Genomic DNA, 23,924 nt, shown 5'->3' with positions numbered 1-23,924 from the left:
ACTTTAGTCTGAGTTTTTTCTGCATACTGTATTAAGTCTCTGACCAGGAATATGTTGTCATGTATTGTTCTTCCAGGGATGGCATATGATTGGTCAGGGTTCACTAGTTTTGACAACACCGGTCCCAGACGGTTCGACAACATTTTTGCCATAATTTTATAGTCCACACAAGACAAAGACACTGGCCGATAGTTCTTCATGTCTCTCAAGTCACCCTCCTTCGGAATCAGAGCCAAGGTTGCTCGCCGCCAAGAAAGTGGCATTTGGCCTGTAGTACATGCTTCCTGTGCTACACTTAGGTAGTCCAGTCCGATCAAGTCCCATACTTTGTTATAAAATTCACAAGATAAGCCATCCACTCCAGGAGACTTATTCAGCGACAGGCTATGCAGGGGCAATCGTTAATTCCTCCAAAGAAAATGGAGCTTCTAGTCTTTCTCTATCTTCTGTGGTAGCTTCAGGTAGACTGTTCCACAAAATACTACAAGCATCCACGTCCACCTTCGTACCTGAGTAAAGCTTAGCATAGAATACTCAAATTCGTTGGTGAATACTTTCAGAATCATTGAGCAAAGAGCCATCTTCTGCTAGAACACTTGATATAGTCCTAAGTCAACCTTTGCGCTTTTCCAAAGCTTTAAGGTAATTCAGGGCGTATTCATCTTCAAGAAGGAACTGCAACCGAGAAGGCACAAATGCTCCTTGTGTCTTTATATGACTACACGCTTTGAGGGTGCTCTTCTTCTTCTCATAAGTATGCAATTCAGCAGGGGTAAGTGTGGTCAGGCGACTCCAGATTGCAACAATTCCTCTTCGAGCTTCGCAATTTCCACTCCAATTGTTGTGCTCCATCCATATGAGTATTCCTGGCATAACAATTTCAGCCGTGCTTTCCCAACATCCCACCAGAGACCGAGTGAACAGAAATCTCCTTTTCTATCCCTCCATGCTTGCCCAAAGTTACGAAAAATTAACAAAAAGGCTTCATCCTGGACTAGGGCATTGTTGAAGTGCCAAAATCCATTTCCACGCCTTGTTTCAGCCAGGGAGAGCTTAATCCAGATCAGATTATGATCTGTAAAATGTGCAAGTTTTATACCGGAGTAAATGACACTCCTGCACCAACGGTGAGTCAAGTAAAATCTGTCTTGCCGGGATTGCGAGATATCACCACCCCTGATACTAGTATAAGTAAATGACTTATCTGTGGGGTGCTGCACATGCCAAATGTCTCTCAGGTTTAACAGTGTTACCACTTGTTGTAATTCCTTAGCAGAAGGACTGTGCGGTTCTTTACCCACTCTATCAAGGGAGGGATTGAGAGTGCAATTAAAGTCTCCTCCAAGAATCACACACTCTTCGTCAGGCAAGGTAAGCATAAATCTCGTCATGTGATCATAGAATCGCACCCTCGCAGCTCCCAAGCATGGTGCATCGATGTTGACGAAGTTAACAACAAAATCCTCAAATCTTACTTTCACATGCAATAAACGACCCGAACCGACTTCATTAACCACAAGTATTTCAGGTTTCACACATGACGAGAAGAGGATAGCCACTCCGCAAGATGTATCCGTGAGGTGACTAAAAAAAAAAGTCGACCCTTCCCATTGACTTTCCCATCGGAAGGCAATCTCTTGGGTTGTGTGGGTCTCCTGCAGAAAGGTTACTCTGGCAAGTTTCTCCTTTAAGCAGAAGGACATAACAGTACTTGGTGTATATGGAATGCATCTTTACACCCATTAACATTCAATGATCCCAGGCGAAAAGATATTGCCACCATTATTTTTTTTTTTGAGAGTTATCTAAGCCAACTCATGCTTAGCCCCATAATTTAGCAACTTTGCAAGAAACTTCCTCACTCGGACTTGCTCGGCCGAACCTGAAGTCTTGCTTTTTTGTCCATATCTCCTCAGTATATACAGGGAATGTACGAGTGTTTTATAATCTTTCCACCGCTTTAGAGCAGCTTCAACTTTCTTCCGACTGTGCAAACTTTTCTCAAGGAGCTCTAATATTTCATGACCAGGAATACATAAATGGTGCCCTGAGGGCGGTTCCGATTCAATTCCAATGAATGATCCTTGATCCCCTTTCCCAGTCACCGATGCTCTCCTCAGCTTCGCTGTCTGGGAGCTCATGGTCTCTCTCCTTTGGTGCATCTGCACTTGATGCCGAAGCTTCTACCTTGTCATCACTTAAAACAATGGTAGGGGCAGGGAGATCATCCTCTTGCGGTGCTACGGTAGAACAGTGTTTGTCTCTTTCACTGTCAACATCGACTGTTGACGTAGTGTCAGCACTCGAGACCTCGTTCAAGGCAGGTAATGCCTCAGTTTCTTGCAAGGCTGGTGCCTTCTTCTTGTCTGTCACAACAAGAAAGGATCCTGAGGTTTCTTCTTTTGTAGCTTCAGTGGCGTTCCTTTCATGCAGAATTACCGCAGGGGATTCATCACTCACCGATTTGTACTGAATCTCCATTTCAGTTATTGTTGGTTTGTCTTGATGTACTGTTTTAGCGACAGACATATGAGTCTTATTTGACTCTGACAGGTCAGGAGATGCCACTGTGTCATTCATCCTTACCGTGTCAGGTTCGGTCATGGATGATCCATCTTTTTGTTCACTCCTCAACGGGTCCTTGGGCGCATCTGGCAGCAGAAACTTCCCATGATCTGAAACTGGAGGAACAGCATCTTCTTCTTCTTCCTCCATTTGCACTAATTGGTTCACAATTTCTCTCTCCTCCAAAACACTGAACCTTGCAGATCGCTTCAAGTCCTTGTCAGCTTCATCTTCAATGGTATCAATGTCATTCGCAATCCCCTTTTCTTCTGGTTGTGATTTTCTTTTCTGCGCTCTCTTTGCCTTCCCTGCCCCAACTGTAATCCATTGATTTTCAGCAGAAGAAGGACCAGGTTGAGAAGGCAACACAGAAGCTTCTGGGATTCCACTTTCCTTTTCCTTAATCTCATCAGGGCACTGAGCAGCAGATACTTCTTTTAAGATAGTGGGGGCAGTCTGCTCTCATGTGATCTTTTGCCTTACATACAAAACAATAAGGCTCATTCGTCATATAAAAGACCTTGTAATTCTTTCCTTCAAAAGGAATGACAAAGGATCCCACACATTCAGTGTCGTTTCTCAGTTCGATTGAGACCTGTCTTTTGAATGACAGGATATGACGGAAGGGAGGCTCACGACAACCGAGAGGCACAGGCCTGATAGGTGATCTCAGCACTCCCAATCGTTCCAGGAAGGGCACAATTGCATTATCAGCAATGACAGGAGGTACGTTGGACAAGGTAACCCGTGTACCGAGACTCGAGAGAGGCTCAACTTGTACGAATAACCCTCCCACAGCAATCCCTTCCTGTATCGCCTTATTCGCTGCAGCTTCAGATTTAAGGAAAAACACGGCTCTTCCGTACATTTTCGAAGCTGCAACTATTGTTGATGGACCTAAGACATTTGTCATTGCCTTTACATAGGCATCCATTTGGATCGTTTGTCCGAGTTCGCATCTCACGCCATGCTTCCTCGTCAACATTTTAAACGGATGTGCAGAGTCGCCCGCACTTGCTTGGCCAGAACCGCCAGCCAGCGACTCGAGCCCATTCGCCATTCATTGACATGTTGATATTAACTCAATATATCTTTTACAAACAAAATGGATTAAGTTATGTTTTTTGTTTTTAGCAGCGTCTCACATAGCGAACGCTGCTCAAAGAGAGCTCGGCGTTGTTGCTGTTCTTGTTCTTGTTCTTCTTCTTCTTCTTCTTCTTCTTCTTCTTCTTCTTCTTCTTCAGACAAACCTTTTGGAGTCGGCTCTTTTATATACACGATCCGCATCTCCTTAAATACTAAACACCTGTACACATCCTCGCATTGAGGGTTCCTTTTGAGAGCGTCTATCATGAACTTTTAAATATATTCGGACATTTGCTTTAAAGTTTCGAAAATTTCACATTACTATTTAAAGATTATTCCATTTAATGTGTTGTAATTTCGTAAATACACGATTTTCTCGTCATGAACAGGAGCCTCCATGACGGGTGTCGCGATTGGCTCCATCAAGGCACGTGACGAAATATCGGAAGTTGTTGTTGTTATTGCCTTTAGGACGCGGCTCTTGAACACATTTGTCCTTGTTTTCTCAACAACAGGATCTTAATAGCGATCGCAGTGAGCTTCATACATAACGTGTGCACGTGAGAGAATAGGAAACAACAACAACAACACAATACCCCTGGCTATTTGGAATCCGTGTCGTTAGCTATGGCCTTTTGCTTCCGGTTGTTGTTAAACGCTGTGCGGTGTATAAACACTATTGGGTTTTATTTCTATCTTGTGAATATTACTTAACACGTGCACATGAGAGAATAGGAAACAACAAAACAACACAATACCCTGGCAATTGTGAATCCGTGTCGTTGCCTATGACCCTTTTGCTTCCGTTTTTTGTCATGGGTAATGATGCATGCCGGGAGATCATGACCGGAAGTGTTTATTTATTTATTCAATTATTTTTTTCCCAAAGTTAATTTTATACTTCCGAAAGTGATTTTTTTTTCATGACAAGAAGTGTTTATTTTGTATTTAACATTACCGGGAGTGATTGTGAAACTCTTTCCGGAACTTTTAATTTCTTTTATTCTTGACCAGAAGTGATCGCTTATTTATTTATTCAATTATTTCTTTCCCAAAGTTAATTTTAATAAAGATATCTCCCGCATCATCAAAAAATATTTTTTAATCGTGATTTACATTATTTGATCGCTGATCCCAAATCCAGGCCGAAGTAACCGGAAATTGCGTATACAGTTGTGAACCAGTTATAGGTAAAGTCAGAAGCGAATGTAAGAAGAATTCTACATTCGCTTCTAGGCTTTGCCTATTCCATATTAAACAACGCTGAGAAACGCGTTTTTAAAGGAACTCGTTTGAAACAAACAACACTGAGCTCATTAACGATCTTGTGTTATTTCGCACGTTAAAGGTTCATTAATCAAAATCAAAAGGAATTAAAAACGATATGATGTTGATAACGCCACAAATCGGGCGTGGAAAATCTAGCCCCACACGGGCCTGTCGCGCCGTACAGCTAGGCCTCAAAACAAAATGTCTAATTTAAACAACTAAAAACACGGAAATAAAATAAACAAATGAACCAACTCGGTTCAGAAAACCAAAACAAAACTAAAATACGAATAGAACCAGAGTATGAGGACAAGAAAGGTCGATAATCGAGGAAACTCAAGGAGCAGCAAAAATACGTGGCAAGTAGTAGTAGTAGTAGTAGTAGTAGTAGTAGTAGTAGTAGTAGTAGTAGTAGTAGTAGTAGTAGTAGTAGTAGTAGTAGTAGTAGTAGTAGTAGGAGTAGTAGTGGTAGTAGTAGTGGTAGCGGTAGCGGTAGCAGTAGTAGTAGTAGTAGTAGTAGTAGTAGTAGTAGTAGTAGTAGTAGTAGTAGTAGTAGTAGTAGTAGTAGTTATCTCACCCGGTTCTTAATCCCGACATCTTTGTTCATTGTTCATTACCTTTCTATCTCGCCGTCGACGGAGAAGTGAATTGTCACAAGACTTTTTTTTGAACAAGGTTCACTTGCCTGTGCCTGGGTGGGTTTGAGGGTCGAGGAGTAGTCGCTGAAACCCGAATCCAATTGAAGTTCCTCCTGATGACTCGATCTTTGCTCTGCTTGTTCAGGTTCCTCCTGATGACTCCGATGCAGTGTTTGATTTCCATTTGATCATGCTTACCTCAAGCCCATGGTGTAATGGTTTGCACTCTGGACTTTGAATCCAGCGATCCGAGTTCAAATCTCGGTGGGACCTCATGTTTTTTTTTTGTTTTTTTTTGGAGGTTGGTAATTTATTTAGGGGTGAACAGAGAGGACAATGCATCTCTGGGTAAAACTTCGGTTGTATTTGGAGGGGGATCATTTATAAATCAATAGAATTGGTGTTAACATTGTACAGGAATTTTGTGAGGGCCACATCTGGAATATTGTGTGCAGTTTTGGTCACCACAGTTCAGGAAGGACATCGCTGCCATGGAGAGGGTTCAGCGCAGGGCGACTGGATTGATTCCGGGCCGAGATGGACTCAGCTATGAGGGGCTGCTGAAGGAGACAGGGCTTTATTCACGAGAAAGGAGGCGGTTATGAGGAGATATGATGGAGATGTTTAAGATAATGAAAGGTATAGATATAATAAGTACAGGTGAATTATTCAACAGAGTAGACAGTGATGGGACCAGGGGCCATAGCCTGAGAGTAAAGAGAGTTAAGATGGTAGTAAGGTCGGGGACTTTTACTCAGAGAGTAGTTAATGCATGGAATAGCCTCCCTGCAAAGGTAGTGGCAGCAGAAACAGTTGATAAGTTTAAATTGGAATTAGATAGATACCTGGAAGTAATGGAGATAGAGGGGTATCGGTATGTTGTAAGGCAGGACTTTTATGTCGCTTGAGTGTAGACCAAAGATGAGTGGTTGTGTGTATGCGAAGGTCTCATCAAGGGATAGTGTGTGGTTGGTGCTGTATATTTCTCACCCAAAAACCTCCTTCACTGACCCACCTCCCCCCCCCCAAAAAAAGGAAAAAATATATACATATGTATATATATATATATATATATATATATATATATATATATATATATATATATATATATATATATATATATATATATATACTCGCTGAAGTTCCTGGCGATGCCCGGGGAAATTCAATGTAATACGGATTGAAATGTTTCCTGGATGACAAATTTTGGAATGTTGGCCTCATGGTTTTGTATGAATAACCAATCTCAGGCATTGCAAAATGCGCTTGGACTTGTATTGAAATGCTTCACCTTCAAAGGGTGCCCAAACATGCTACCCTGGAGACTGCTTGTCTTGCACATTGATCCTCAACACGAACCTGTGTTTGCTGCGTCATCTCAGCTGACATGGAGGCTGCTTGTCTTGCACAATGATCCTCAACCCAAGCCTGTGTCTGCTCGTCAGTCTCAAGTGACTTGTCGACCGCACTGGTTCCTTCTCTTTCTATCTGAGTTGTTTCTGACCATCATTGGTCTTTTTTGGTGGAATGTGGCAGTATTTATAATGCAAGTAATGTGGGTTAAGATATTTATTTACAGAAGTGTTCTCTTGGGAGTTCCAGAAGTGTATCTCACTATGCTGATCTTCGTGACGCTGTAGATTAAAGTTAAAAAAGCAACAGTTGGATCGTACAGAGACGTGGAGAATTAGAGGTAGAGGAGAAACGTACAAAGGGAATACACAGTTTCCGTTATTAGCTTGCATGCATAATAGGACGTCAACATATAATCGTCACAATACATCTTACTCGATCACTTCCAGGAAAAAAAAATTTAAAAAAACATGCAGTGTCTTCGCACAAGACCTGATCGAGGCGTGAAAGCCTTTTTTTCTGATTTTATTTATTTATTTATTTATTTTAATCCAACCATAGCCCTCGACCTTCCTCTGGATGAAAGAGGCATGCAAAGTTTGGTTGCACTGGTTCCTGCAGGGTGTGAATTTACTGCAGCTGACCCCAGCGGAACTAAGATGGGTAATATTTCTATGATGTCACAATGGCGAAACTGTAAATGCTGAATCCACGTATGTCTGTGCAGGTATCAAGGGATACTGTGTGGTGGGTGTTGGAGATTTCTCACCCAAACGCCCCTTCAAAAAAGTATTATTATTTTTTCATATTTTAAATAAATACCTTTCCCCATTTTTAGCTGTCCTGGAACGTAGTTCCGGGGAGTTTATGGGATGGTGCGTCGTCCATCCATTCCTCCATCAGTCCGTCTGTATGGCCACAAACACTTGCAACTTCTTCTCTGAAACTACACACACAATTTCAATGAAACCTGACCACAACCTTCATCACCCATGGTGTACCAAAGTTTGTTCACGGCATTTAAAAAAAATGAGGATCTGAGGGGGTCTACAGAAGGAGTTTATGGGGGGTTTCCTCCCCGAAAGAGGTATTTGCTCTCGTCTCGGAAACTACACACACAGTTATGATTTTTATTCTTTTTGTAAATGGCCAATATGGATTGCGCTAAAGTTTAATATCCAGGTTCTGCAGCCACGTGGCTGCCTCAGTGGTGAGTTGGTGTAGAGCTGAGAGTCCTCCCGATAACTTCCGCAAAGGACAGTGCAACGTGAGTTGCTCCGTCGTCTGAAAGTCCTCCGCAGTCACAGAGTGCATCCGGCCTCATCCTCCATCAGTGGAGGGTGCTATCAGAACGGCCTTGTCCATTGAGAAGCTTGTTGAGGGCTGCCCATTGCTTACATGGGAGTGTGAAACTGTGTGGAGCAATGGTTGGGTCATATAGAATGTTTTTTAGGAGCTGTGGCAGCCTCCCAACTGGCCCTCCACAAGTCGGCTTCGCTTTGATGGGCTCCGGTAACGATGTTCAGTGAAACGGTGCTGGGCTGGAATTTCGGTAGCCAAAATGCGGCTGAAGTATCGTGATGATAGCACATCCCTGCAGATGGCTGGCAGAGCAATGTTGCACAGGAAGCCACTCAGTCTTTGTTGGCTTGAGGGTTCCAGGCATTGTTCTCATCATGGTGTTTAAATGAACGTTGATGACCTTCGTATGGGCACTCGCCGACCAGACTGGCACGCAATACTCTGACATCGAGTGTGTGAGGGCGAGACTTGCCATGCGTGTTAGTGCCGGCTCCCTATGATGTTCCGGCCAGTTTTTGGATGAGGTTTACCTGTGCCCGAACCTTCTCCTTGCACCTTTGCAGGTGTTCTTTGTCGGTCAGGGTCCGATCAAATGTAACCCTAAGGTATTTGGGATAACGGACATTTTCAACTTTCATACCACAGAATGTCATGTCCACCTCTGCATTTGCTGTGCGATTGTCAAGATGGTGGGTACATAGGTCGGGTCTCTGCGCTATGCATTTGATGTTGTCACCATAGGTGAGTTGAAGGAGGTCGTTATTGGTAGGTCGCTAACATAGTTGTTAAAGAGGGTGGGGACAAGAACAGAACCTTGAAGGAGGCCATCGTTTAGTGTTCGAACACAGGTGATTTTAACATTGAGACTAACGCGGACCTTTCGGTCCCCAAGGAATACCAACAGTAGTCTGATTGTCTTCTGACAGCGGAAGACTTTCGAGACTTTGAGGAGGAGCCCTTCAGAGAAGAACCATGGAACCATGCCAAGCCAGGTCAACAGCAGGTCCACGAGGCGGTTGCCATCTTATGTTTTCTCTGGAAACCAGCTGGAGAGGGCAATTAACTGATCACAGGTACTGCAGCCAAGCCTAAAGCCCCCCTGCTCATAAAGCAGGAAGGCCTCCAGGGTGGGGGTTAAACGAGATAGTAGGACCTTCTCCATCAGCTTCTCGTCACCGATAGTATAGGGCAGTAGTTGCAGGACAAGTCTGCTGGCCTACCAGTTTTTAGAATGGCAATAACATTAGCCTTCTTCCAGGCTGCAGGAATTTTCTTTGTTTCATGGACAGCAGTGAAAAGGGACACCAACCGGGTTTGACTCTATTCTCTGGGGTTTTTAAGGAATTCAGGGAAAATTCCACCGACCCCTGTGGCTTTGCCATTTTTGGTTGCCGACAATGCAGCGTCAATGTCTTTATTTGTATATGGGGCTGCCATGTGGCTGCTCAGTGGGCTTTCGTGGAGGTTTCGGAGGTAATCCCTTTTTACCTCCTGCCTTAGTGATTTGGAGGTCAGGGTCTTTGAGGTCTGGAGGAGGTGAAATTCAATGGAATCAGGGAAAATTCTTGGGATGGCAGCAGTACTGCTTTGTGTGGCACCCAGTTGGCAAAGTTTAACTCAGCAATGCCCATGCCTTGTGGCTACTGTGGGTGAAGTCCGTTGACTCCACAAACTCGTTCCAGTACTTCAGATGTTCAGTGTCGAGAGGCTCAATTAGTGCCGGCGCGACGTCCGGGTTCCCAGTTTTGTTGTGTTCCTTTTGAAGCCTTTCAGTCTACGCTGTCCAGCAACGTGTGGAGGTCTTGTGGAAGCCATGCAGTATGGTATTGGTCGCAGCAGAGAGAAGTATGGTATTGGTCGCTGGAAGCAGAGGTTGGGATTTGTTCCGAGAGGCGACGTCCTGAGTGGAAGGTCGTTGACTGCTTTGGATCAAACAGCAGGTTGAGATCGGCCGTCAATGCCCAGTCAGTCATTTGTTCTGCGGCCATATCATTTTCCCTCTCTCCTCATCCAGTGTGGTGGCTGATAAAATCCCCGATGTAAACCTCGTAGGGGTTGTATTGGGGTCGGGCAGGTGATGGCCATTTTGTGTGGGCGTCTTGTACACATTTGCAACAGTGACACCGCTAATCTTTACTGATGTGTGTAGCGAGTCTTTGTCTCCGGTTTCGAAAACCGTGTCTGATGTAGATGGCAAGGCCATGTTTTGCTGCGTTAATGGAGACCATGAGGTTGGAGCCTGCAATCTTTTTCTTTGCAGCCTCTTTGTCATCCTGTGTTGAGTTTCCTTTTTACCTCCACCACTGAAGGGGAGTGAAGGTTATGTTTTCACCCCTGTCTGTCCTTGTTTGTGAAAAGGATATCTCAAAAAGTTGTGGACGGATTCGGGCGAAGTTGGGTGGAGAGCTTGAGTATGTGACACGGACTAAATGGTTTGATTTTCGTGAAGATCCGAATCCAGATCTGGATCCGAGACTTTTTAAAGTGATTCTCAACCATTGAGAGATTGGGCCAAAAACTATGTATAGCATGGTATCTCTAAAAGTTGTGGACGAGTTATGACAAAACTTGGTGGATGAGTTGGTTAGGTGACATGAACAAGCCGATTAGATTTTAGTTCAGGTCAGAATCCAGATCCGGCGTATCAGTAGGATACAAAACATAAACTAATTTACCTGGCGGAGGTATGTGCTCTTCCGAGAGTGGCCATTCGAGTTATCGTAGATTTTGTAAAAGATGGCTGTTGAAGAAGGACTCAATCAGGAAAATGGAATTGCAACATATAATGTCATAATTATCGTTATTCGTCACCTTAACTGAGCGGTCCTGGAAATTCACATCCAAATCACATCTTCCGCACAGTCTCAGGTGCATTATCCATGCCAGTGTCCTCTGTACATTTACATCATCCCTCTAACACAGATAATCATCGAGAGCAACACATACAGAATGTGATACAGCGTCACAACATGAGGGTGAACCCATTGGTGCCATGTTGTTTTCACTGACGTGTCTCGATTGTGCCAAGATTTCAATGATTAACATTTGAACTTTGGAGATGCGGTAGGGAGCGATTTTGTGATTGCGCCATTAGGTACCTTGATTGGTTTGTTTGGGGCAGCCTCATGGTATGGGTTAGTATTGAAGTTGACTGAAGAATTAATCTTGTCGTCATTTGGAGGGGTGTTCGGCCTGGTGTCAAGTACATCGATGAGGTCATTATGCCTGAAGTCGTCCATCTGGTTCACCATCAAGGTTCCAATTTAATCTTTATGAAGGACCATGATCTCCATTCTACACCATGCACTTGCCGCTGTAATTCTGGGCCACAACATCACTCTCATGGACCGGCTTGCACCATCTACAGTTAAATCTGATTAAATATGCTTTGGACATTGAGTTGTTGGCGGTTACAGATTGTCTCGGAACCATTTGTGGTCACACACGTTATAAAAGCCATGTGTCTGACATTGTCAACTTGTCTGCCATTTTTTTGTCGACTGGTGTCATCATCAATTTTTACACTCATTGCAGACAGCCATGTTAATTTCACATAACAACTTAAGTTTGGCTTCCACTGACATCATGTTTGATCATCGAATGTACAATTCAACCAGAATATGAACACATTTCAGCAAAAACCAACTCAAACCTCCAAACTCTTGTTCCTTGACTCCTTTTGTGAGGAGTATACACATGAAATTTGAACCTCCAGATTCCTGCATCATAAGCTGAGTCATGCTCAGATTAGAAAACAACAAACAATTAAATTATGAAGCCAAGCAGACCAGTCCAGATTTGAACAGTTTTAATAAAGAAAACCCTTTTGTCTCCTTCACTGAATCTGTAAATTGGAGTTACAAGAATACACGAGACATTTCATTGATTGTCGCTGTACTTGCGAACAAGCGACGCACGCATGAAAAAAGGTTAGCATATCAGTTTGTGTTATGCATTTCTATGTAACTAATATTGAACAATCCAGAAGTTAAGAAAAACAGACTTTTGCACAAGTACAATCTTTCGGAGTTTGAGGAATCAGGGCCTATTTATTTATTTATTTATTTATTTATTACACATAAGCACGGAGAGATGGTTCAGTTTAGCGGCGTATGCACAAATACCAAATGTCATACATACTTTGGGATGATGGCTTCAAAAAGCTCGCCTGCGTAGGAATAATAATGTAATAATACAAGTCTGAAGACGACGATGGTTCACGAGCGGTATTTGACGATGTAAATTGTTTCAGAAGTCAAGGATGAGACAATGTGATAATTTTTGGCCAAGTTATAAAAATGATCAACATGATGTGGTACGAGTGACGAGTTATTAGCTGCAAAATGTCGAAAAATGTTATTAGCAATTTTCTAAGTTCGTGACCTTGTGACCTTGACCTTGGGACGAAAATGAAAAATTGAGCTCCGTGGGGCTATGCAGGTGCCATGGGGCTAACCAAATACCGAAACCCCTGCCAGATTCGACAAACCCCCAAGGAGAAGATGCAAATTGAAATCGGCTACCCCTAAAAACACAATTCGCAATTTTCTAAGTTCGTGACCTTGTGACCTTGACCTTGGGACGAAAATGAAAAATCGAGCTCCGTGGGGCTATGCAGGTGCCATTGGGCTAACCAAATACCGAAACCCCTGCCAGATTCGACAAACCCCCTCGGAGAAGATGCAAATTGAAATCGGCTACCCCCTAAAAACACATGTTTTTTGGGCGTGGCTCTGCCATAATGGGCGCAGCACACCCATTTTCAGGAAAACACAACTAGATCATGGTATAAACCTCCCACCAAAATTTTATCAGGATCGGATCAAAACCCACGGAGCTATGCTCGGGACAGACAGACAGACAGACAGACACACAACAATAACGAATATAGTGGTCACTTATTTTTTTCGTGAAAATATTTTTTCGTGAACCAATAACATGACTATATGTGATCCCTTACAAGGACCTATGATGCAGGAGGCCATTAAACTGATCAAAGCCTGCACTATCATGACCAACTTTATGGTGGTTTGTCCATGTTCTCCCCTTTTAAATGCTGAGCATCAAGTAAGGAAGAAGCACATACCATTTCTAAAGTCTTTGGTACAACTCAGTTAGGGTTTGAGGTTTGAACCACTGACCTCCCACAATCAGAGTGGACACTCTAAATCATTACACCACCAAGGCTGATAAATAATTCATACCAGCAAGTAAAACTATTTTGAGGCAGTGATCTTTCCTTTTTGAACTTTTTTTGACACTTAATTGTATAATAATAGCATTATAAGTTTGAATGTTTTGTGTTGAGAAAGCAAGCAAGAAGGAAATAAACGAAGAAGAAAAAAAAAAAGGAAGAACCTGAAAGGTTTCACGCAGACCATGTCATCAGATGTATTTAAAACTCGTGACTTGAGTTGTAATGGTTTCATCTTTCCCCGTCAATTGAGGACTAAACCTCCACTTGTTTGTTCATCTGCTTGAAAGTAACGTTTCAGCAGCTTCAGGTCACTTGGGGCGACGAAGTGTAAATCACTGCAGTGGCGTACGGTACCACAAATACATGGATTATGTTTCCTACATTAATTTTGCACACAAAATAATCTCGACTTGTTCAACACATCTTTGTCTGCAACGATCATATCCATCCATTCGGCGTTCAGGCCGAGGCCCTGGTACACTGAATGCGGCGGTGAGGTATGAGCCTCCTTGCTTTCTACAAAGCAGCTTGCTTTCTCATCATGGATGGCTAATCTGACTGAGGGCAACCTGAGGTCATTCCACGTGGCTTGCAACAAATGTGTGTCCATCCTCCGGGTTTGCAGTAAACCAGAAAACATCGTACAACCTTTAAGGCTGAGCGATTCAACCTGTCTGTCTTCAAAGTCCTGGTGCCACTTTGTTAAGTCGATTTGGTGTATGCTTGCCCTCTATCTCCTCCTCTACCTCAAAAGGCAAAAGCTGACTCTGCTTGACACCATGCTAAATGCATAAATTCAGTGTTTGTCTCCAAAGCTCTTGTACCCAACCCAACCCTGCGAGTAGAGCCACTGCCTCCTGGACACTGTTACGTTTTGCACCAGAAGGAATAGACAAAGTTCTGCTTGGTCTTCACTCTGCCTTGGTGACAGGCACAGATGATAGCACTGGACGTGTTCTCAAATCAATCTCTGCGGCTTTCGCCTATCAACTATCTGCTCTCTTCATGCCTGGACGACACCTTTGGTTGTCTTCCATTAGCTTGGAATACAGACAACATCACTCCAATACACAGGAATTGTGCAACGACACATTCTCTCAATTACAGGCCACTTAGCTTGCTTCCTTTCATGAGCAAAGTCATGCAATCCATCATCCCAGCCCACATCGTCTTTCCTTTTCTCAACTCGCCTGATCTCCGATATCGATATGGATTCCACCCCAACCACGCATCTTTTGATATGCTTCTGATTTTCTCTCAACAATGAATGGAGGCCCTAATTCTTAAGCAATATTGGGCAAGGGTGTGTCTGGACATTATGATTGTATGTATATATATATATATATAAAAAAAAAAAAAATATATATATATATATATATATATATATATATATATATATATATATAACAGAAAAAAGGAACAGTAGAAAGAGAGTTGGGGGGGGGGGATACACCAACAGTAGAGATGAGGGGCAAAATAGAGGAACACTTGGAGAAATAAAGGATGTGTGGAAGAATTAAGGGTAGGGGGAGGACACAGGGGATGGATATGATGGATACAGAAGCAAACTCTCAGGAAGGAAAAACTGTCAACTCAAAAGAGCTGGGCTTGGGGTGAGTTAATGGGAGAAGAAAAGATCATGGTTTTGGATGGGGAATGACCTGAGATGGCAGTGAACAGTTGTCTTGAAGATCTGGAGGGAAGACTGAGATTGAAGATAATGTGGAAGTTGATCCCATAGGTGGTAAAAAAAAAAGAGGAATAAATGAGTGGAGGTGAGCAGTGATCCTGGATTCAGGTACTTTCACCAGAAGGGAATTGCTAAGAGAGGATTCCGTTGAGAGCTATTCACTGAAGGTTACCTGAATGTATCAATGAAGGTTTCTGGAATATATCAGGTATTTGATACAGTCTGGAATGCTCTTTTGCTTGTCCAGTTTTGTGTCTGTGAAACATGAGGCACCCCTAATTCCTAGCTTGATGAATTCCTTCAGCATCAACGGCACAGCCACGCTCCAAGAAATGATAGATACCCAGCAGCCAAGCTGCCATACGCAAGAATAGAACAGAATATGGCTGTAAACTCCCACATCAGGTAATCTTCCATCCATGCAAATTAAACTTTTGCATCCTCGTTTACTACTCCACTCCAACCCCCTTCTCCCCCCCCCCCAATCCTCTAACCCACATAATTTTAGGTTGATAAATTTCCTCCACTCCTTGTGTTCGTCATCCCCCTGTTACGTCCGAGTCTTGTACCACTGCCCCACTGTCAGTGCAATTTCTTTCTACCCTCCATCACTCCACTCTTCCATATACCTTGCATGCAGAAAAAAAAATACAAAACATTAAAATTTCTCTGAACAGAATCCCATGCATTAAACGTTGGGTTAGTTGTTTGGGAGTTTGGGGTTGTTTCTAAGCTTAAATAATGGACAAAGTTCCAATGCCTATCTCATAGGGGAGAGGGTGGTCAAACTTCTGATATATTTGCATAAATAATAAACAGATGCAACCTTATCCATAATTTACGAAACATCCATGGCAGTCTAATTGAGAGCTCAATGAGTCCCCATAAAAGCAAGAACCTTAATACAGTTCACTCACCACCTGAGGTTGCCTCTTTTGATATCCAGGAAGGCAAATTCAAATTCAACATAAATCTTTTTCAAATACCAGCACACAATAGCCTATTGTTCTAAAGGCTGCTGGCAAATGTATAGCTGGCTAAACATCACTTTTTGAAAGATCCTGCCATTCCATATTACTGCAACTTGCAAATACTGTATTAAAAGAAACTAAAGAATCTCATTTGAAATTGATACCTTGGAAGGTACTTGTGATAAGTTTGAAAGTTTTCAGTTAAAGTTAAGGATCTTGATCAAAGTTAATGAGTTAATGTCAGATTGAAGGTTATGGTTTTGATGCATATCAAGTTAAGATTGAGAGGTTAAAATGTTTATGTATTCTGACCCTTCCTGCTGCTCCACATCTTGATCAGGTTCTTCTGATACTGGGGGTTCCGGAGTGGCAGTGTGGCAGAAAGGCTTTGCATATTGTGGGGGTGGATTTGGAGGAAGAGTTATCAAGCAAGGATGTTCTGAAGGTGGTGTTAGAGTGTCTGTAGGATGTTCAGCAGCAGGAGGTGAACAAGTGTCAGTTGGAGGTGGTGGAGGAGGTGTGGGAGGTTGTGGAAATGGTGCGCCAGGACGGTAGTGTGATGGTTGTCGTGAGGGACACCTAAGGATAGTTGTATTTGTCATTGTTGTTGAAGTTGGTTCAATTCTGCAGAAAAAGGGATACAAGAAGAGAAGAGATCGTCGGTTTCTCTGTCGGTAATTATTTACAACATAGTGCCACTCTGGGTGGGAGTGGTTATTACAAGTCATACTAAATCATCAAAATCGCTGATTATAATATTGTTTTGATTAAAACATAGACATCATAGAAGTGGGAGGAGATGACTGACAGGATGGCCTAGAGGTACGTCCATGCCTTTAAGCTGTCTAGCCTGGGTTTGAATCCCAACCCAGCTATAAACTGCCATCCCGGTGTTTCACAGGATTCATCAATGTGTGTGCCGTCACTCAGCTCGATGTTAAAATTGGAGTCCCATCTGCCAGCATTCATTGGTGGACATTAAATATCCTATGGTGTCCTTCGCAAAGAATGGGCAAGCTATTGCCGGCACCTTGGCCAAGTTCCAAAATCCTGCCCGAACTAGCAGGGGGCATTGTATCAGTGGCACAGCTATGCCCTCAGCCAATGATGCTAGCCCAGAGCCTTGTGTTGCACACAAATGAAGAAGAAAACGAGTGAGGGAATTATCCTCTCCATGAAGATGGGCTCTCCACTAATCTATCTATATATTACTAAAACTCTCATCTTTTATATATGTATGTTCCCGAAATACAGCCAAAACAGTACACGATAGCACAAAAATTTTCGGCCCACCGTACTCACCATTCGCCTGCGGTGTGCAGTATCAAGTTTCGTTAAAATCGAGCAACAAAAAAATTATTAAAAAAATCAATTCCCGATTCAGTCAAGTACTCTTCGGGAGTATTTGATCAATGCAAACAACCTCAGCGGTATAGTTCGCTGAAGCTATCCTTTTTTTTCTTGAAATGATTTTTTCATCAACCGCTGTCACAACGGGAACCCATCGGGTTCACGGGTTGTCTAGTGTAAAATAAATACATAAAACCATTTAAGAATAAATAAATCAAAGAATGAAAAAATAAATACAAGAATATAATAGAAATTAAAACAAAGAAATACAAACTAAACAAGTAATAAAGACATAAAACGTCACAACCTCCATTGTTTGAGTAGCTTTGCTGTATGGAGTTAAAATGCTCGCCCATATTTATGTAAAACAAAAATGGCCGCCAGTCTACCAGTCAGCCATTTTTGATCAGATCACAAAATAAGGTGAGGGGCACGTGCATGCCATCATGTACTGTGCTCGTGCCAAGTTTGAACAAAATTGGACCACGCATGTCTGAGAAATGGTTGGGGACACATTTAAGTAACAAAATGGCCACCAATCGGCTATCTTGGATCTGATCTCGAGAAAAATTAAATGCTTCATGTAAGCCATCATTCGTTATCTGTGTGCCAAGTTTAAATAACATCGGTAAATGCTTGTCCGAGAAATGGATGAGGACGTGTTCAACATCGGGTGTTTTTTTACAACTAAAATGGCCGCCAGTCTACCAGTCGGCCATCTTTGATCTGATCTTAAAAAAACAAAAAAAATGACGTGCATATGTATACCATCAATCATTATCTGTGTGCCAAGTTTGAAAAACATCGGTAAATGCACGTCTGAGAAATGATTGAGGACATGTTCAACATCTGGTTTTTTACAACTAAAATGGCCGCCAGTCGGCCTTCTTGGATCTGATGTGGAAAAAAAATGATGTGCATATGTTTTCCATCGTGTGTTGTCTTTGTGCCAAGTACGAATAAAATCGGTTCATATGTGTCCGAGATATGGTGGTGGATGCACGCACACGTGCATGGACACGAAAATCGAGACCAAATCCACAAGCCCCCGTTTCAGACTAAGTCCAAGAGGGGCTAATAAACTACGATTGACCAATAAGCACTATCTTCAGTGCCTATTTATCCGATACTATAGAGAAAAAGTTGTGATTAATTCTTCTTTATAAAGGGCACGGCAAGACACACATGTTTGCTCCTTCATTATTACTTGTAGAGAAGCAGCTGTAGCTATTTGTCATCTGTACTCCTATATGTTTGTCACAAATTATTTATGAGTGTTTGGTGGTGCATTTGTACAGAATGATGTTAACACATGTTCATCATCATCATTATCATCATCATCATCTCTATGGAAGTAGAGGGCTGGTCCTGTTGCAGTCTGTCAGTCTTCACATAGCTTGGTTCATAAATTTGCTCAACTAGCAAAGATGGCCATGCCCGCACAGGACTCTAAACGCAGAAGGGATGGAGCTGGCAAAAATGCAAATGGCATCTTCAGTCATCGAGCTGGCAAGTTGGGAGCAGCAATTCGCATAATATTGCCACATGTGATAGAATTTAAATGCTCCAACGGCAGCGAGGTGCTCCATTTGAAACTGTTTGATTGATAAAGTAAGTTTTTGATGCCTCGGGTCTGTAATAAAAAAATTGTGTTGATGTCAACGCCAGTGACCAATTGCAAATGAATAGTAGGTTATAGTAAGACTTCACCATCGACGGCTTCACCAGTCGCGGATTTGCGTGTCTGAGGTGTATGTCTCAGTATACTTATTCACCATTCGCGGTATAATGTCCAACGTCCCTCACTCATTTGTTGGTTTTTCTGGCACAACACATGATGTCCCGTCCTTTTACGGCATACCACGGAGCTGCATGGCTGGGAAAGAACGCATCCTCTGCCATGTACATATTTTGAAGTACCGGGGATCCGCTACCATGATTTCTTTGTAATTCATGAACGTTTGCCTGTAATTTTTGCCCTTAATCATGCCTCCTAAGTAAACAGAGAGTGGTGATGGGAAATCTAGTGCAATGAGACAGAAGAAAGTGATGACTTTGAATCAAAGTGGAATTGTTGGATCGGTTGGCTGGAGGTGAAAGTTCAGTTTAAGTAGCGAAGAACTATGGCAGCAAGTCGTCTGTGCGCTACAATAAGAAAACGGAGGCTCATATCCAGGTAAGTTTTTCAGGAACTAAGTCCACAAGTGCTAAACATATTGTTACGGTTGTGGGGGTAGATGGAGGAATTTCATAGGAAAGGTAGGTTTGATGATGACGATGATGATGATGATGATGATGATGATGATGATGATGATGATGATGATGATGATGATGAAGAGCTCACCGCAGGGCAAAGAAGAATTTTGTCTCTCAAGGGACACTGGATACCATTGACCAGAGTCGCAGGGCCAGGCTGAATGGCAGAGCTGAGCTGTTCAGGGAGCTGAGGCGTAAAACTGTACGTGCACTGAGGGTGGACAAGGAGGCCTATGTGCGAGGAATCTGTGAGGGGGTAGAGCATCACCTGTGGACAGGTGATTCTCGTCCCGCTTACAGGGGAATTCGCGCATTGCGTTCATCCAAGCCCATCCCTCGGAGCACTGCAGTTCTTGCTGAGAGTGGTAGGCTCTTGACAGAGGAGTCTGAGGTGAAGGCCCGCTGGGCCGGTTACTTTGAGCGGTTGTACCAGGCTGATCCCCCAGCTGTCGAGTTGGACGTCAAGGGTGTTACAATCCTTGTTGCTGACCCTCGAATCAACTGTGGTCCACCTTCGGTTGTGGAAACACGGGCTGCGGTGAACCAGTTGAAACGGGGCAAAGCTCCAGGGATCTGTGGCATCCATGCTGAACTTCTCAAGGCTGGTGGAAGTGCTGCACTCGTGTCGTTGCATGCAGTTTTGTGCTCTGCCTGGAACACAGGCATCATCCCAACTGACTGGAAGAGGGGCCTTGTCGTCCCTCTCTGGAAAGGGAAGGGTGATCACCAAGACTGCAACAACTACCGAGGGGTGACGCTGCTCTCAGTGCCGGGCAAGGTCTTTGCTCGGATAATTCTTGATAGGGTTCGCCACCATCTGCTTGAGCACCAGCGTCCAGAGCAGTCAGGCTTTACACCAAAGAGGTCAACGATTGACCGTATCCTTGCCCTTCGTGTCCTCACCGAACGCAGACGAGAGTTTCAGCAGGGGCTGCTTGCAGCCTATGTTGATCTCTGTAAAGCGTTCGATTCAGTGAATCGGGATGTCCTCTGGAGGATTCTTGGTCTTCGTGGGGTGCCACCAAAACTGATCGATCTGATGTCTGAACTCTACTCTGGTACTGAGAGTGCTGTGAAGTGTGGTGGTACCATCTCTGACTTATTTCCAGTTGTTACTGGAGTTCGTCAGGGGTGTGTACTGGCCCCCACACTTTTCAGCACTTGTATGGACTGGATTTTCGGGAGGATGTCAGAGAGATCAAGTTGCGGTGCATCGTTTGGGAATGTCAAGATCTCGGACCTTGATTTTGCAGATGATGCAGTCATCTTTGCGGAGACTTTAGACATCCTTTTGGGGGCCCTCGAGGTGCTGAATGAGGAGTCGGAGCCGCTGGGAATACGGGTTTCTTGGGTCAAAACTAAGATCCAGGCTTTCGGTGACATCTTGGATGCTGCTGTCCTGTCTGTGTCTGTTTGTGGTTAAGATTGTTGAGGTCGTGGAGAGATTCACTTACCTTGGCAGTGATATTCACGTCTCTGCTGGCTGCAAGTCATTAGTCAATAGACGTCTGGGTCGGGCCTGGGGAGTCATGGATTCACTGGATCATGGGGTGTGGCGCTGCCGGTACCTGTGCGGGAGGACGAAAGTCAAAGTTTTCAGGTCCTTGGTACTTCCAGTCTTGCTCTATGGATGCGAGACTTGGACTCTGACCAAGGATCTGAGACGGAGACTTAATTCCTTTGGTACCAGGTCTCTTTGGAGAATCCTTGGCTATCGCTGGTCGGATTTTGTGTCCAACGAGTGGTTGCTGAGAGAGACTCGGATGAGATTTGTTACCTGCATAGTCCGTGAGCATCAGTTGCGGCTGTATGGACATGTGGCTCGTTTTCCTGACGCTGATCCTGCTCACCAGATTCTCTCAGCGAGGGAGTCTCATGAGTGGAGGAGGCCAGTGGGCCAACCATGTGCCTCGTGGTTGCAGCAGGTTGACCATCATCTCAAGGAGATGGGGATGGGCCTGGCATCTGCCTGGGGGATGGCCAGATAGAGGCCCCTGGAGTACCGGCGGAAAGTGAACGCAGCGACGCGCTGTTCTGGCACATGCTCCCATACCTACCTGTAGGTTTGAATGGAGTTGTTTGGTCCGTGGACGTGTAGGAGACATCTTGATGTAATTACGAATTGAAACTGTGAGCATAAGTGTTGCAGTGCAGTGTCAATTACATAGGGATTAAGGATATGTTCCCCAGTCTGTGATTGCCACCTCTGTGACTTTTCCCTATGTTTTTTGGATTACAAACCAGCAATGAACCATTACAACCAAGCTGCATGACCAAGTAGGAAGAAGCCCCGCCTCCAAGGGTGATGGCAGGCAAAGTCACGCCCCCGAGGCTGATGATTGGTGGGTGTGCCGCCAGAAGCGAGGCAGGTGGGCCGAACAGGTGAGAAGCCCCACCTTCCCGGGTTTTGGGGCGAGCAAGCCACGCCCCGGAGGTAGTGGAACAGTTGTTCGGTGATATCAGACAGAGTTCAGGGAAGGAACGCACGAGTGCGGAGTGAGGGACGCACATGGTTGAGAGAGAACATAGCTAGGAGATGGCCTGTAAGAACAGGGCTTTACGGCTGGCTTTCCTTCGATGCATGAAGAAGAAAACACGATTCTCGTGTTCGTGCTGAGGCAAGTGGCTCGCGTGGTGAAGCGAGTCACTGGCCATCGAGTTTTGGCTGGTCGTATGAGACTGGCCTCAAAGCCTCGTGCATGTCACTGAAGGGGACGGCGCCATTCTATGCTGCACGGGGTCTCTGAGTCTTGGTGTTGAATACCACTCACGAATTGCCTGACATACGTTTGTCCTGCTGCGAGAGAGCGACTTGGCACTATTTTGCGTGCATCTACACATGCAAGACGTTCCATAAAGACCATCTCAATTCCACGTTCCATAAAGACCATCTCTGAACCAAGCTAAGTGCCAGAATAAAGGAAGGATTTTCTTTTATTTTGTTTCCCCTTGTCCATATTTAAGTGTGTGTGTAGAGGCACCTCGACTTTAGACTTAGTTTACCTGACGTATTATCATATTCTGATTATTGTCCTTTGTAAATATTTGTCTATTTTCATTAATTTCCCATGTTTAGTTTAAGTTGATGTGCCCGTGTATTTGTCATGGTGTTCGCATATAAACCCCCCTGTGCTGTACTTCACTATGCCTCCGTCGTTCCGCCATTGCGCCCCACCCCTTCCACGCACGTTATAATCTCCGAGGATCAACGTGTCCGCCTCCTATTAAGGAAGAACCACTCGGCTACCCGGGCTGGCGGTATTAACCACCCGTCACCACAATTTTGGTCGGGGGGGGGGGCATTAACTTAACTGCCAGCATCATGACAATACATTTTAAGCTGCGTTCCACATGCGGAAAAGAAATGGACAAAGCACTAATTGTATTTGTCGAGTATCAGAACTCGAATTCGGATAGAGTATCAGAACCAGGAAAAAGTCCCTCTTCATGGACCTGTGCTATGAACAAAGGCTATGCATATTTACGAGTGGTGATGAAAGCACCAGCTCGGCGACCACCAGTTTCCAAGCCACCCTGGCATTATTAACCTTGTTAATGATGGGAAAAAAATGGTGAAGAGGATTTATATTTCAGGTCAATGAATTCAATCAGCCAATTATTTTTTTCAAATTGCAACTTTCAAGTAAATCAGATTAAAATTGAGGATTTTAGAAATGCCACCTTAGTTGTTGACCTTGGGCCTATGTTGACCCTTTGGTCGATGTTGACCTCAAAAATAATTGGCTCGTTGAATTCATTGACCTGAAATATAAATCCTCTTCAAATTTCAAGTCAATCAGATGAAAATTAATGATTTTAGAATTTTGCCAAAGTTGTTGACCTTTGCACCTCAAAATCATAAGGCTTCTTGCTTATGACCAACTCAATCATTTGATGAAGTTTCGTGAAGATCGGTTTAAAATTGTGACCTGTAGACGATTGACATACATACAGACAAACACAGACAAACAGACAGACGGAATCACAGACAAGACGAACTAATACACTTGTGAATCTTCGATTTTGTAAGTAATAAAATAAACAGACATACAGGGATAAAAACATACCCTCCGTCCACCTTCGGTGGCAGAGGTAATAATGAGAGCAATATTGTATTATTTTGGAAAAATCATGAGGTCATACAAATGCGGAGAAACATGTGTCCTCTCACAGGTGCTGTGGGCCTATAATTGTGATGTGATTAATTGACAATTCACATTTATGTAGATATTGGTAATTTAAACTTA

General features: G+C 43.7%; 1 protein-coding gene and 1 non-coding gene across 2 annotated transcripts in view; one reads left to right on the top strand and one right to left on the bottom strand.

Annotated features, from left to right (window-relative positions):
• Positions 1–5,761: 5,761 nt before the first annotated feature.
• Positions 5,762–5,831, top strand: TRNAQ-UUG (transfer RNA glutamine (anticodon UUG)). Its single transcript has one exon. It is a non-coding gene; the product is annotated as a tRNA-Gln (tRNA).
• Positions 5,832–12,010: 6,179 nt separating this feature from the next.
• The window catches only part of LOC147031545 (uncharacterized), a 51,916-nt gene continuing 40,002 nt past the window's right edge, over positions 12,011–23,924 (bottom strand). Inside the window, exon 5 of the mRNA XM_085864858.1 lies at positions 12,011–16,695. Coding sequence (XP_085720984.1) covers positions 16,347–16,695 — 349 coding nt within the window. The 3' untranslated portion in view covers positions 12,011–16,346. The remainder of the gene's footprint in view (positions 16,696–23,924) is intronic.

The sequence above is a fragment of the Eptatretus burgeri genome, chromosome 2 (genome assembly GCF_056783735.1).
Source record: "Eptatretus burgeri isolate ZD-2024b chromosome 2, Ebu_testis_v1, whole genome shotgun sequence".
Lineage (NCBI taxonomy): Eukaryota > Metazoa > Chordata > Myxini > Myxiniformes > Myxinidae > Eptatretus > Eptatretus burgeri.
This window is presented reverse-complemented; position numbering and strand designations above follow the sequence as displayed.